This window comes from Anguilla anguilla, chromosome 1, assembly GCF_013347855.1.
Source record: "Anguilla anguilla isolate fAngAng1 chromosome 1, fAngAng1.pri, whole genome shotgun sequence".
NCBI lineage: Eukaryota > Metazoa > Chordata > Actinopteri > Anguilliformes > Anguillidae > Anguilla > Anguilla anguilla.
Window position 1 is genome coordinate 31,263,820 of NC_049201.1, and position 17,050 is coordinate 31,280,869.

At 40.0% G+C, this 17,050-nt stretch overlaps 1 protein-coding gene across 1 annotated transcript in view; it reads left to right on the forward strand.

Moving 5' to 3' along the window:
• Nucleotides 1–2,005: 2,005 nt before the first annotated feature.
• The window catches only part of rab32b (RAB32b, member RAS oncogene family), a 29,489-nt gene continuing 14,444 nt past the window's right edge, over nt 2,006–17,050 (forward strand). Inside the window, exon 1 of the mRNA XM_035420160.1 lies at nt 2,006–2,317. Coding sequence (XP_035276051.1) covers nt 2,011–2,317 — 307 coding nt within the window. The 5' untranslated portion in view covers nt 2,006–2,010. The remainder of the gene's footprint in view (nt 2,318–17,050) is intronic.

A 17,050-nucleotide genomic window follows, 5' to 3' on the forward strand; every position in this document is an offset into this window, starting at 1 on the left:
GAGGCCTCAGCAATTCAACCAGTTTTTTTGTGGCTTATCTGTGCAGTGCATTTCAGAAGAGATAACCTTGGCTAAGGCTATGTTGTGTTATTTCCTGCATCGCAAATTTGCCAGAAGAGGGCATTATTTTATCAAAATATAACAGTAGGCTAATACATTAGATGCAAACCACGCAATGTGTACACTCCTTAACTGGATATTAAAAATGTATGACAAAACTTTTATTTGTCAACATGGCCAGCCACTTATGAACCCTCCCAAATGATATCTGAACAAAAACATGTTTGCACCAAGTTACACATACAGAGCACTGTTTATAAGTCATTAATTCAAACTTGCAAAGTCTAGGTCTGCCATTGAAAGTATTGATCCATTATCTATACCCGCTTATCCTGGTCAGGGTCACAGGAGGTGCTGGAGCCCAGCATGCATTGAACAAAAGGCAGGAATACACCCTGGACAGTTTGCCCGTCCATTGCAGTGTACAACACACAATTCACTCACATACTCAAACAAAGACTCCCCAATTAACCTAACCTGCATGTCTCCGGACTGTGGAAGGAAGCCAGAGCACCCAGAGGAAACCCACGTGAACACGGGGAGAACGTGCAAACTCCACACAGAAAGGCCCCAGGCAACCAAGAACCATTTTGCTGTGAGGCAACAGTGCTACCCACTGCATGCAACAGTGCAGCATCCATGGAACGAACAATATTGGCTGTTTTAGCTCACTCATATTAAACAAGCTGTATTCCAAAGCAATGGTACTCAATTTTTTCTAAATTATTTCAAGTAATTTGGCTTTGTTTTCATCTTACCATCTGAAGAATATGTGGTCATTCAAACTCTATGTTATGTTTATCAATGTGTCAAATAACAAAAATTGCCTCGCGGAAGAAGACATCATTTAAATTAATGTTTTAAACAGCTGATTAAAATTTACACTCCAAAAATGATATGTTTATCCTTGGCTGTCAAGTTAATTTTACTAATTGTACAAGTTATTTTATATTGCAACATAAAATAGATACCAATTGTACAATAGATACTGTACATAGATAAATAGATGGAATACTTAGTTATTCCCATGGGGAAATTTTTCTAGCAGCATATGACATTCACGTTTATAAATAGACATTTATGCCAACATACAATCAACCACACTGCAGATACATTCATACAGATAAAAATGACAAATATTTAGGCTTATTGAATAAATATTGAATCTTACAGACCTTCTGAATGTGTACTGAACACTGCAACTGGACATCTTAAATTTCTCTGCAATTTCTCACTGGGATTAACCTTCTTGCCACAATGTTTACTTGAGCTTGCACATCTAAGCACTAGCTCCTTTTTCTTTGCAATATTTCTTGCAACTTTAGGGCCTATTTTACTTGCACTACCGGCTAAAGGTATTAGGCTACCTGGGGTAAAAAAAAAAAATTTAAAAAAACATCCACCTCCTTCCCATCCCTCCACCTCCCACTTTGCAAAATGATTGAATAGGCTTCCAATAATTAATTGAATTACAATTAAAGCCAAAGGCGGCTATTTCAAGGAAAGTCGTGTCTAAGATTATTTTTTTTAGTAAAACTCATCTTTCTGTGTTGGTAGAAATGGGGGAAGAAGGTTTATACTTTGGTTTGTTATTTGATAAATGTGCTTACTGTATATTAACTGAATTCTTCTCTACCTATATATTTTTTTTATTTATTTAAAGGTGGCATAATGCTTTTGGCCTACAATATCGGTATTTTTGCCTGATTAATGTACTCTATGTTTGTTGGTCAGATAAAGTTTAGCCAAATAAGTATCGTAATATTATTTATTTTACAATGTAAAAAAATCTTATTTGTGAACATTTGTGAAAATTTCACAGTTTTCATTATGTGTTTTGGGCAAATGAGAAACAATTGTTCAAATATAGTGTAGACATGGTTTTTAAAAAATTAGGGGCAACACAACAGAATAAAATTGTTTACTGTAGACGTCTGGAATTGAGACCAGATGAGTTCCGGGTCCAAACATACGGAGGTGTGTTCTGGAGGTCTGTGGCATTTTTACTTGGCATTTGCAGCGAATGAAACTATTTGTGCTATTTGGAGTTTAATGATGGCGGGCGAGTGTAAGGAGTACTTGTTTAAAGTTTTAGTCATCGGGGAGAATGGTGTCGGAAAGACCTGCATAATAAGACGGTATGCTCACCAACTTTTTTCCGAGAACTACAGAGTGACCATAGGAGTTGATTTCTCGTTGAAAGTTATCAACTGGGACAGCTCTACTTCGGTGCGACTACAACTGTGGGACATTGCAGGTAGGCTAAGCCGTTCATCGGATGTTCTCCAAAATATATCCATTAGTAGGCCTAGCCTACTTTCAATATTTCTGTATAATAGGCGTTATGATTTTGTATTAGGCTATTGATTAGAACTATTGTACTATAGCTACATCCCAGAAGATTAATCCAGATTCAATCACTGCGTCACAGGTCGATTAAATTCGTTTTAAAGTTGTGACGCTTCAGAAAGAACCTTGCGGCGCCTTTGGTGGAATTACTGTTGATCTGTTTTAAAAAATTCAGTTTAACGCTGCATTTTCAAACGAACCAAAACATTGATAATATGAAAGAGAATAAACACGAGTCACGCTCCCAGGCTCTGGAAGGTGAAGTGAAAGTGAAAGTAGCCTATTGCTGGCACTCGTAAATTTCAGACTTATAGACGCATTGCTGTAGGCTAATCGTTATTGTGAGGCTAACTAGACCTGTGAAATTCTGTGAGGACCTAGATAAAACGTGAAGCCAATAAAAACCCTAATGCATTATCGAAGCAGGTAGTATAATTGTATTTTTTTATCCATTAGATATAATAGTGTATATAGGAAGCATGTGCATCATGGGCATATATATATCCACTCACCGGCCACTTCATTAGGTGACAGGAGTGGCACCCGGTGTGGTCTTCTGCTGCTGTATCTGCTTCAAGGTTTGATGTGGTGTGCGTTCAGAGATGCTCTTCTGCATACCTCGGTTGTAACGAATGGTTATTTGAGTTACTGTTGCCTTTCTATCAGCTCGAACCAGTCTGGCCATTCTCCTCTGACCTCTGCCATCCAAAAGGTATTTTTGCCCAGAGAACTGCCGTTCACTGGATATTTTCTCTTTCTCGGACCATTCCCTATAAACCCTAGAGATGGTTGTGCGTGAAAATCCCAGTAGATCAGCAGTTTCTGAAATACTCAGACCAGCCAGTCTGGCACCAACAACCATGCTTCGTTCAAAGTCACTTAAATCACCTTTCTTCCCCATTCTGATGCTTGGTTTGAACTTCAGCAGATCGTCTTGACCATACATGCCTAAATGCACTGAGTTGCTGCCACGTGATTGGCTGATTAGATATTTGCGTTAACGGGTGCAGTTTGCAGTTGAACAGGTGTACCTAATGAAGTGGCCGGTGAGTGTGTGTATGTATATATATATATATATATATATATATATATATATATATGTGTGTGTGTGTTTCCTGAAATAAAAAACTATGATCAGTAAGCTTCATAATGTTTGGGACAAAGACATATTTTCTTTATTTGGTTCTGTACTCCACACTTTTAGGTGTAATCAAACAATTCACATGTGGTTAACGTGCACATTGTCAACTTTTATGAAAGGGATATGTGTGCATTTTGCTTTCACCATGTAGAAATTGCAGCATTTTTATACATAGTCTTTCCATTTTCATACACCATAATGTACAAATGACTTCACATGTATTTCTGATTAGTCAGGTGTGTTCACTTCCTTAGTGCAGGTATAAGCAAGCTGTAAGTATCTAATCATGATTATGGGCTTTTGATTGCCTTTAGAGGGTGTTATTGGTGTTCATTAACATCTGGGCTGGTGAGTCTTCATTGATGATGTAAGTTCTGATAGCAGCAGAATGAGCAGCAGCACTTATACTGCACTTTTGTCATTATCTTGATGTTGTAGCTCGCTGTCTTGCCTCCTAGCTTGACTTAACATTAGGCTACTCTCTGACCTAGCCTATGCTTACTGTGGGATCTGGACTTAAGGTGTTCATGGCTATAAATAACTGTTACATAATAAGTATTGCATCTTATTGGACCTGTGTTTGTAGTTGTTCCAATGACCATTGGTATGCACTTATTGTACGTCGCTTTGGATAAAAGCATCTGCCAAATAAATGTAATGTAGTGAATGTATTTTGAAGTGTATAAAAGGAATCTTTTTTTCTGAAGCACAATAAAATGCCTCAAAACTCATTGAACGGCGCTTTATCCTGAGACAATGATCCCAAACATACCGTTAAAGCAATAAAGGAGTTTTTCAAAGCTAAAAACTTGAAAATTATTCTCTGGTTAAGTCATTCACCCAATCTCAATCTAATTGAACTTGTGTTTCATATTCTGTCTAGAAAACTTAAAATGACTGTAAAGTAAATCCGTGAATTGCTTCAGACTACATTGTATGGGGCTATTATGAAATGTATTGAGCATCAGTGACAGTACAAGACATCAATTGCATTGCAATATCAAATTATATCAGTCTAAACATATCCATCAATTCCTATGCGCAGATTGAGTGGGTGGAGTTCAAATTATTACTGGGCTCTGAGTTAGTGACGTCTATGGACTCCAGGTAGTCATTGAATTCAAAAGATGTCATGAAGGACCTGACATAATGCCCAATAAATGTTTTGGTCTCCTACCATAGTTTGGGAGTGCCGGTACTTATGAGCAAAATTTAGACATCCCAGTCCGGTGTAGGCCTAACTGTCCATTCTGGAATTGCCCAGTTTTGAGCCAAGGTAACGTTGAAAAGACAGGTTCTGTTGCAGCTGAAAACATTTACAGAAATATACCATTGGGTCAAGTAAGTTTAACAAATCATTTTACAATTTGTAGCCTAATCTACAGTTTTACAAGCTGTATGTAAATTGCTTCAAGTGGATCTGCTCAGAATTCAAAATTTTGTAAATGTACTGTACACTACATGGGAAAAGTATGTGGACACTCGAACATTACACCCACTTGTACTTGTTGAACATCTCATTCCAAAACCATGGGCATTAATATGGAGTTAGTCCCCTCTTTGCTGCTATAACGGCCTCCACTGTTAAGGGAAGGCTTTCCACTAGATTTGGTAACTTGGCTGAATGGATTTGCTTCCATTCAGCCACAAGAGCATTAATGAGGTTGGGCACTGATGTTGGATGATAAGGCCTGGCTCGAAGTCCAATTAATCCAAAAGGTGATTGATGGGCTTGAAGTCAGGTCAGGCAGGCCAGTCAAGTTCTTCCACGCCAAACTCAGTAAACCATTTCTTTATGGACCTCGCTTTGTGCACAGGGGCATTGTCATACTGACACAGGAAAGGGCTTTCCCCAAACTGTTGTCCAGAATGACATTGTATGCTGTAGCATTAAGATTTCCCTTCACTGAAACTGAGGGGCCCAGCCAAAACCATGTAAAACAGCCCCAGACCATTATTCCTCCACCAGACTTCACAGTTGGTACTATGCATTCGGGCAGCTAGCATTCTCCTGGCATTTGTCAGATCCATCTGCCAGACTGCCACATAGTGAAGTGTGATTTGTCAATCCAGAGAACATGTTTCCACTGCTCCAGAGTCCAATGGTGGCATGCTTTACACCACTCCAGTGCATGGTGATCTTAGGCTTGTGTGTGGCTGATTGGCCACGGAAACCCATTTTACAAAACTCCCAATGAACAGTTCTTATGCTGACGTTGCTTCCAGAGGCAGTCTGGAACTTGGTAGTGAGTGTCGCAACCGAGGACAGACGATTTTTATGCACTAGATGCTTCAGCAATCAGTGGCCTGTGGGCTTGTGTGGCTCACCGCTTCGTGGCTGAGTTGTTGCTGAGACGTGTCCACTTCACAATGACAGTTGAGCAGGGCAGCTCTAGCAGGGCAGAAATTTGATGAACTCACTTGTTGGAAAGGCGGAATTCTATGACTACATTGAAAATCACTGAGCTCTTCAGTATGACTCATTCTCCTTCCAGTGTTTGTCTATGGAAATTGCTTGGCTGTATGCTTGATTTTATGCACGTGGTAGCAATGGGTGTGGCTGAAGTAGCTGAACCCACTAATTTTAAAGTAACGTTCGCTAACTAACATAAATTGATCTCATTCTTACAAAAGTTTAGTTTCATTCCAGTTTGGTTAATAGCAGCATGCAAGAATAACTTCAGCCTAAACAAGACCTTAGCTAGCTATACTGTAACTAAGCTTACTCTCTGGACGGTTTCCAAGCTATAGCTAGCTAGCTAACAAAAGTCAACAATGCCTAGGCTTTGCATTAAGTAATAGGCCTCCATCTTTTCTATGCGCAGTATTATGTCTTCAAAAATAAAAGACATGGTGGTCTATATAACACTAAAGTTTAGAGATAGCCATGCCTGCATGGAATCCTGCAGAATTCTGAATGGAATTCAAACATTGTAAAATGTTTGAAGTCATTCACAAAGTTAACACAGTCACCCGCGTTGTTGTGACAGTTGTGTGTGCGTCATTGTCAGTTAGTTCTTTGTATAACAGTGGGAGAAAACAGAAAACAATAATGTCAAAAAAATACTGAGGTGCTAAGAAGCTGTCATTTATCAAAAAAGACACGATCAGGGACAGAGCAAATTAATTCACCACCATTTTTAAAAGGTTTGTCAGCTCACATGGATCAGCTTACTTCAGGTGACTCTGCTGGAGCATTTGGAGTCCTTTTGGCACAGAAACAGAAAGGAGAGTGCTTTTAGAAGGCTTAGCATCTTGTTACTGCTACCTTGTTAACATGCTGAATTCAATCAGAATTTGTCACAAAGTTGGTTGAAGTTGATTAACATTTGCCAGATTTGCCAACACAGTGATCACTGTTTCTGTCACTTTATTTGGATAGCTAGCTAGTTAATATCAATGTTCCGCAAGAATTTAATGTTAGATTCCCACTCCTCACAAATAGCCTACCTGGCTACTCTAGCGAGCAAGCTGAAATACAGAATGTGGCGACCACTCCTAAACTAGTGAAAACTAATCCTACGTGAAAGTGTACAGAGGCCTCCGTCTTACCTGTCCCAATGCCTCAACGCAACGGACAAAAGAGACATTTACAAACAGGGTAAAACAGGGGGAACGGGTACCCTATTCACAAAACAACCTGGGGTTAACAGAAACTACAGATATACACAACCGACGATGTAAACACGGGAAATAATGGAGGGAATATTGGCAGCGCAGCAGCAGCTGTATACGGGATGACTGGCGGGGATTTTAAAATGGGCGTTGTCTTCTGATTGGTGGGATGGTAGGCAGGAACCAGCAGAATGGTTGTGAATGACGGTGGGAAATGGCGAATGGCAATGGGTTCTGAAAAGAGGTGGGGAAAACAGCAAGAGAGGGAGAGACACGTGCACGCTCACACACGCACATAATCACAGGGACGTAACATCAACTAAATGATGAGGTGGCTCCACCCACCAACCTCACCTCAGAGCATGAACACTGAAATATCGACTGAGGGAACAATGGCTTCCTGTTCGATGAACACAGCCACTCATAACAGTAATGTTAACATAGAAAGGCCAGAGCTAATGCCATTTGGCGTTACTGTAAAATTACTAAAATGGCTCATTTAAGAAATAAGCCCACGCCCCCCCCAACCACACACACACACACATCCCCATCCCGTTAGACAATAGGTAGCAGGTGCTGGTACCCATGTGTGAATGGGTTTCTCTCTCCTCCAGTATGCTACACAGCAACCAACCAATGCTTTGATATTCAAATTCCTTGATCAAGTGCAATATAATTTTGCACATATAATCACACAAAATAAATTGCAATTGTGTGATGAAGATGAATTACTTTGATGATTGAGTAAAGTGAGCAGAACAATTGCGGGTGTTGTACTTATAGAAATTACCATTTATAACTCCGTGGAGTTAGAGTGTGATGGGGATATACAGTAAATACTGTACCTTGATTAATAGCAGTATATTACTGTATGTATCACATGAGTTTAAATAATTTACATATGATGCAAAAAAAGATACAGCAATATACTGTAAAAGCCTTATGCATTCACTGTATTACACTGGGCATTATACAGGTATTTACTGTAGAAAAAACAGTGAAGTTTTACAGTGGGTATGCTAAAATGGCTCTATAATGGCAAAGATATTCAGTATTGGGAGTCTAATTATTGTATATTCCACATGTATAATTTATGTAATTTTTTGCTTTTTTAAAATTGGAATCAAGAGCAGCAGAGGCTGACATACGTAAGTATGGCTTGTATTATGCTAAAGTACAGCCACAGGTTTGCCTTCAACAAAAAAGGGCAGTTAACTGCATGAACAGCCTTTCCTGAAGCATTGGTCAGGCTTATTTGGATTAGTGTGGTATGGTTTGGGTTAACTGGGTAGGCAAGTGAAGGACTGTGGAAATAAGTGTATGCACACAAATAGAAATCTTGCAGTTAAAAAGTTTAACTTTCAGGAGTTTGAACTTCAAATAAAATGCCATCTCCCATAGGTCACCCCTAAGAAAATCCCCCAACAAAAATAAACCTTTTAATAGTTGTGTCTTCTGCTCCTCTGCGCCCATGACTGGCTAATGCACTGCCTTCTGGATTGAACACAAGCATTTGCAGGAACAGCTCTCTGGTGTAACTAAGACTGTCAGTAATTAAGACCTGTCTTCACAGACCTCTGCTGTGTCTACAAGAAGCTATCTTCAGAAGAGAAGCAGGACTGCTTGTGAACATTCTTTTTCCACTGACAGCAGAGTAAAAATTCTAACAATTCAAGGAGCAAAATCAGGTCAACAATGATATATGAACCAGAGGCGTTTCTAGCTATTGAGAAGATCAGGAGCTAAGTCAAGTTTGCCTGGGGCTTGTCTTTTTTTTTTGAAGGGAGATCGGCATCGGTAGGTTGGGGAGGTTATATCTACCTTCATAATAAATAAATATTATCACACACACACACATTCAAAGGTTATCCTACTTATCTTTACTATTGATTTGTGCACTGCTCATCTTTTCTCTTCTTAAATTTATTGCAGTTCACCTCAGTCTCTGTCCCCTCGTGGCTGTTTTTGGCCCTGGTGGTGAAAAAGTGCAAACATGGTTACCTTAATCTGCATTCTTACACACACACACACACACACACAGCTATTGCATTAACCCTGCTTATACCATGATGGCACAGTTTATCCACTGCAATATGAGCATGGTTCACCTCTGGATCTGTCCTGTCTCCTTTTCTCTCCCTACATGGATGTTTTCTTTCTCTCTCTCTCTCTTCTCCTTGTCCTTTATCTTCTGCGCCCATCCTGTGGTCTTTGTTTATTTGCCTGTGCTGCTGTCTGTCACCCCTCTTTGCTCCTTAATTGTTGTCTTAAAATGTTACCAGATTCTTCTACCAGATTCTTCCTTCCATTTTCTTTTATATTTTAGGTTTCCATATCTTCCTTTTTCTCTCCTTGTCTTTTGTTTTGTCGTTCTCCTCCTGTTTGTCCTCTACTTAAAAGTAGAGGACAAACAGGAGGATAGTGACAAATTGTCCTATTTGTTGCTATCCTTCCTTACTTCTTTGAGGGTGGAATCATGAGGGTGTGCCTCCTTGGCTTTAGCTTGGCAAAGTGGTCAATGACCATCTCAGGAGCAATAGTGATGAGGCAGTCCTTTTCTATTGAAAGAAGTGCCAAATGAGCGAGCCTGTCCTGACCCATTGTTTGCCTTAGCCATGTATGCAGACGATGCAGTGCACTGAATGATCTCTCACAACTGCTGCAACTAACAGGTATTGTTAAGGCAGCTTGAAAGACTGCACTCAAGCTTGGGAACATGTCTGGGTCAAGCGGTTTGTACACATTGCACATGTCAGGAATTGTGCTGGCTTTCTTTTTCTTTTCAATGAACTGTTTTGCCACCATTATCTCCTCTTTACTTAGTTTTATGTTGTAATGTGATGCAATAAGACTCAGAAAATCTTCACCAAGGAAGTCATCCGCTGATGGGTTGCATGCTTGAATGCCCTTCATAAGCTCAACCCCTACACCAGAAAATCTGGCGATCAGTTTGTTTATCATGCAGTCCAGACACGGATAAAAAAGGTCATGTTTGAGATCATCTTCTGTGCCAAAGTGAGCCCTGGTGCCCAAGGAAGACTCAACTGTATTGTCAGCCATCCATTTTTGTTTGCGCCAGGGACCAGTCAGGTTCTCTGTGATATTGTTGCACTCACAAATGTCTTTTGTTTCCTTGTTGAGCTTCTCTGCTATTTCATCACTCCGCATTGATTTCAGTGTTTCCAACACTGCATCTTTGTAGAATGTTGCTTGTGCCAAGTCAACAGACTCTTTCTGCAGGTATTTATGGAGCCTCTCTGTAGTGGACAATATAGTCCTGAACATCACCATCATGTAGACACTGGCAACCAGTATATAATACCTGGAATGTTTGAACTGCAGTCCAACTGCCATAGATGTTGCAGGGAGGTTTGTAGCTTTGGAGAAAGGGGTCAAACTGCTGTAAAAGTTCCCCCTGATTGTTGCTTGAGTTGGTTTCGTCATGGCCACAGAAAGAAAGGCCTTGTTTTCCTAAAAAAGTGGTGGCAGCAACAACACGGTGCAAGTATTCTCTCCTCTCAATAATTTCCCCGACTTGGGCCACATTCATTTGATCAATGACACTGCCTTGTGTCAAACTAGCTTGGTAACTTGTCCATGCAAGCATTGAGGCTTTGTGTCCTGCACTTTGTTTCATGCTCTCTAAAACCATCCAAGGCTCGCTTCCAATTTGAAAATCCTGCTTTGCTAATCAGACCATCTTTGTTCATTCCTGAGGGATGTTTCCCGAACAGTCTATAAGCATAATAAAATGTAGCATTTTTGCATATAGGGTATTCCAACCATTCGAAGGACTTAAACCGTTGTTGCCGAAAGGACCTTCTTTGTTCTCCGAAGCTAGTCGGTGGATATACATGAAGGCTGACTTGTTTAGGTCCAGTATCTAGTGATCCAAAGTCATCTGCCTCACTACAACCTGTGTTTATCTCCTCTTGTGACCTTCCTGACTGATCTGCAATGTAAAAATTAAGGTAGGACTTGACACACACAAAATCTCAACATTGATGTGATAGTATTTGAGACACCTAAGTTATTATCAACACCCATATAATGTCCACGGAGACTGAGGCATGTAGCCATTGACTATTAAATATCACTAGTACAGTTTATCATCAGATTATCATTTAATAAAAATATATAATTTCTCACATATCTCGCCTTTAGGACCACGAAGACACAAATTCTAAGCTACATTATTATATTACAATATCCAAAATCCCAGATGATATCCCATTTCACAAGATCTATATGATCATATAAATATCTCTTTCAAGTTCATATCTCTCTCTCTCTCTCTCTCTCTCTCTCACACACACACGCACACACACAAATACCATTTTCTCCAATGGATCCTGGCTCAGCTGTCTGCAGCAGCTCATCATGACCATCACCGCCTGCACTGGCTGTGCTGTTTGTTGTCTCTGGACAACACAAATTTATGTAGATATTAAGATTACATGTGTGACAAAAGAAAAAACTATTTTGTTTTCTTTTTTTATCCCTATATAGCCGATATGTATGTGTTTTGTTTCGCAAGTGTGCTTTGGCAATACTGTGTCTTAGTATGGTCATGTCAATAAAGCAAGCCTATTTGAACTGAATTGAACTGATTGAGAGAGAGAGAAAGAGAGAGAACCTTTACTTGACAGACTTGGCCGTCAGTTCACCGTAGGCTAATTATTTGTGTAAGGGCTATCTAGCGTGGGTTTCTATATAATCACGTCAGTAAACGTTTTTTGGGCATCAACATAATTCGATACATTGTGTAATACCCACGCTCAGTGATTTACCTTGAGTGTTCTTCTTGAAATAGCCAAGAAGGCTAGATTGGTATTTAAAACCGGAGCTTTTCATCTGGGTGCACGCGTCTTACAACTTTGTGTGAACTGTGCCGCGCTTGATTACTCCCCCCTCCTTTGGACGCTGCAAGACAAGTTCCTCTCTGTTACACAGTCTGTCTGTTGTTTTGCTATAAACACCTTCTTTTTCAGGGCGAAAATATTCAGGGCTAGGCTTAAAATATTCGGGGCTATATGAATATGAATATGATATGAACACAAGGGAAAAAGCTTCTATATCTTGCCCAGTGCTCTGATAACATTACTTTCTTTATCACTTCTGTAACAAAGCAAAAAATGGAGGGGATTTGATTTGTCTTTATCGTTCTTTCACATTACCATCTCTCAATGATTCTGAGATACTGTATGTCACATCAACATTTGAATGGCATTGCGTTTACATTCACACATCTCGGATTCGTATCAGTATGATGGACTGGTGAAATATGATGACTCTATCTGATCTCTATCCAATCAGGCCACTTTGTTTTTCATCAACTATGTAACTGGTGAGAACGCAAAGGGAGCTGACTCTAAACTAGGGTTTCTCAACCTGCGCAGTGCAGTGCTCCCTCCCCCAGGGGGTGTTCTGACAGTGCAAGGGGCTAGAAGCACAATGGATGAAAGGGGGACATTGGGGCTATTTGTTTCGGGGCGGGGATCTGCCCCATATTACAGTTTTTCTCAGTCGCTTTGGTACATTTCTCAAATCATCCGTAACATTTGCAGAACAGTAAGTGCATTTCTCTAAACAATTCGTACAAACAGAACCACACAATGGACCTGCAAAAGCCCGTAACTTGCTCAAAATTCTTAGTTTATTTCTCAAAAGTAAATATTTATGTCAATGAACATGTCAGCACCATCAGAATGACAAGTCCTTGTGTCATTGTTTACAAACAAGATAGTCAAAATGTTTAGCCATGTTGTCAATATAACAGTGTACTCTAAGTATTTTCTGATGTAAACTATGGCTAAGGTTTTGATGACAATGATTGAAAATACACAAGGCTGCACTTTTTCTGTATGGCATATATCAATTTCAACAGTACAAAGTTACACATTACTGTATGTGGGAGATTGATTGCAAGAGATTGGACAGGATTCACATTTACGCTTTTACTGTTTGTACTGTAATTTGTTGACAGACCATGTCATTGCGATACAGAAAAAAAAGAGACAAGACTGTTTTACAGCACTGCATAACACAAAGGAAAAAATACAAAATTAGAAATGTAAACATAGGAAACACCCCTTAGGCAGAACTGTACATGCAGCGCTGTATGGGGAATTACAGTGCAGTCTTTCTACACCTCCTGACGTTCCTGTCTGTCGGGCCACAGATTCTCATCCACATCACAACGGATATCTTCCCTGGCATTGCAGTGCGGAAATAATCTTTTGGAATGTCTTATCCAGCCTCTGCAGGCATTTGCTGTGATGTCCTCACATGCTGCATCCATTGCAGCCAGCAGGGTCATCTGAGTATGTGGCTGGCGATCGTAAACCTTCCACCTCCATGCTGAGTAGAACTCCTCAATTGGGTTAAGGAATGGGGAGTAGGGTGGGAGGAATTCCATCAGCATCCTGTAGTGGGCCGCAAACCATTGCCTGATGGTGTTTGAGCGATGGAAACTCACATTATCCCAAACTACCACATACTTTGGTAAATCATCTCGAATCAGAGCCCTCTCATCATCAGGGATGAGATCCCTGTAGAGGGTGTCTAAGAAGGTGAGGACATGCTGTGTGTTGTATGGCCCTATAATGGAAATACGAGTTAGCACACCATGCTCTGAAATAGTAGCACAGATAGTGATGTTCCCACATCGACAGTAGCTCTGTGGCCGATGACATTTCGACCACGCCTTCTGCATTTGGCCAGGTTGAAGCCAGCCTCATCCAGGTATATGAAGTTGTGAGATGGTTCACTTATTCCTAGTTCCATTATACGCTATATCCCAGAAGATAGAAAATGAGTTTTATGAATTACATGTATTTTCATTTTGGACAAGGTAGTTACATCAAATGTATACATATTGCATGTTCTTTTCTACAGCCATAGCAAATGTGTACAGGTCACACTGACTGTACTGTATATCACTATACAATGGTGTACAGTTACTGTATGCACATAGATGTTTTACCTGTACATACTGGTACCGTAGCTCCTTCACTATTCCTTTCAAATGGTACACGGTACAGCTGTTTCATGCTCATCTGTTGTCTTTTCAGCACCCTGTCAATAGTTGAGATTCTGACAGATTGGATGTTTTCAAAGACATTGTTGTCTTCTATAATGGCACTCTGTAACTCCTTTAGTCTAATAGCATTATTTGCTATGACCATGGTGCAAATAGCCTCCTCCTGTTGAGGTGTGAAAAGGGGCCCTCTGCCACCCCTGTGAGGTAGTATTACAGTCCTATGTGGGAAAAATACAGTAATGAAAAAGACAAGATTGAGTAAGATTTTAAAAAATAAGTGTTTGTGTGTTACAGTATATGTACAGTATGTATCGGTATAAAGTATATGTACTGTATACTCTAAAATGCAAGTGGAATACTGTAATATGAATCATTACAGTAAGTAACCAGTATTACAGTACAGTGCACTTTGTTGGATTACATACCTGTTCTGTCTACGAAACGTTTGAATGATTGAGGATAAGGTTGTTCTCCCAACATTCGGCTGCACCCTTCGACCAGCCTCGGCCATTGTAAGGCCATGATTGAGAACATGGTCCACAATTGTGGCCCTTATTTCATTGGGAACGTGTCTATGTCCTTGGCCTCTTCTGCCTCTTCCTCTGTTTTGCCTCCCTACCTTTCCACCATGCAGCCTTACTCCTCTTCTTCTCCCCGGCTGTTGACCCTGTTCATTTCCTTATTGTTCTTCCATTGTCAGAAATTGTAACACTGTGTTGTGCTCTGTCTATATATGCTTGCCAATTGAAGGTTCATGAGATGCACCCCTGAGCTATTTTAGAGAACTGGTTGATCATTGGTTGATCTAACGCTGCACACATTCCCCTTCATTAGTGAAAGTCAAGATTCACCTGAGAGCAATTCATCAATTCAGGAAACATTTACCAAAAAGTCTAATAGAAATGTATAGAAAATATGCTTGACAGATTATGACAACTGCTTCAACCATTATGCATGTAATGACTTATGCAATGAACTAATGCATCAATGTTTTGGGGGGTAAGACTATTCAACAGAGAACCAGTATAATACATTTTGATCAACATGACATAAGCAATTAATAATGTAGGAAACAGCAGACAATTGTGCATAATCATTTACATGAATGTGCCAAAGCATTGGCAATTTGTTCAAAAGAATGAGAAATTGCTTTTATGATGTGCACAAGTGACTGGATGATGTGGAGGTTGAACAAGTAGTTTTGAGAATTTCAATTCTGATCTGAGAAATGTACCAAAGCGACTGACAAAAACTGTAATACACAGCTCCAGCCCAAGCTATCAGGACACCTACAAGGAATTTCTGACCATACCAATGCCTGTCCCTACCCGATTTGCCCTCTTGCTGTGTCACTAGCATCTCTACCACCCAGCATTTTGGCAACAATTTATCCTGCTTGTTTGACATACTGATTTTTTTCGTTGAGATGGCTGCAAACGTGCCTTCACCTGCAATATGTTTGCCTTGCCTGGAAGAGCCGACAATGCCTTTTAGTACATGGATGCGGATGTTCAACAACTATTTGCCAATGATCAATGCGACAGGGAATGCTTGGCCTGAGGTGCGTTAAGAGAGTTATTTTATTCCATTGTTTAGACACAGAGAGGCAACAGATCTTCTATATAGAGGTTGTGATGGACTGGTTTTAACTATATTGTGCTACCCCACATGCTACCACCTCCACCTCACCACACGAACTGCATTATGGCAGGAAAATGCACATTCTGCCTCTATCCCCTGCTGTGCCCCCTCATGATGCTTCTGTGTGGGATACAGCACAAAGAAAACAAGAAAAAATGAAACGTTATAAAGACTCTAAACAGGCCACATGCACACCTATCTTTTGAGTGGTGGAAAGGTGAGGCTAAGGATCCCAGTTCCCAAAGCACACCCCAGGTTCACTGCCTCAATGACTATGTGAAATAGACTCAGCCCAAACTTGTTCCTGTTGAGTGATCGGAGAACCTGGAATGCATCTCACTTTCATCAGTTACTGATACAGACACCACAAGACAAATGTAGTTACTAATTTTTTTGACTTACTAGTGATTATACATGGGACATATTTCAAAACTGAAATTGAAGTGAAGGAGAATTTATGATACACTGTTTACAAGCACAGTGACTAATGTACTTATATCCTTTGAGTGTTCAGTTGCAATAGAAATCTTGCAGTGTTGCTTTATTGCAAACATGCCATTGAATATGTTTATTTATAATGATCCTCGGTTTATTATTGGAGTAACCATTTTTTCATTATTCCTGTATGTAATCTTTCACTGAGAGTGGAGATGTCGTGTTCTATTTTTTACAATGCATATACTGCCTAACACCTCTAGGAGGCACTACCAGATTATTGGCGTCTAGGTATTGAGGTCAGAGAGAGAATGTAAAGTTCAAGATGGCAGCTACATGTGATAATGTTCTGAAGTAAACACCTTTGTCTGGAGCTATTTGCTGTGTCACTTGCATCTCTACCACCCAACACTACACATTCAAATTTGGTCTACATGTTTTTATGTCACAGTGTGTGTACAGTACATGCTTACACGGGCACACAGGGAACATCAGCATATGAGCAAGCATGAGGCTGAAAGGGGGTTGACTCGCGTTCACAGAACCGATGTATCAGAATGTGTTGAGCTTTAGACCCAGGAGGATTGCATGAAACTGCCTTCAGTGTCATTAGTTTTATTATATTGTTATTTTGATATTATTACTATTAATGTTATTAATAATAATGGTATGTGCAATAACGTTTTTGTTGTGTCCAGTGTTCTTGATGAAGAATGGTAACCTAAATGAATAATATAATGCTCTTAAATTAAGATGTTATGATGTTG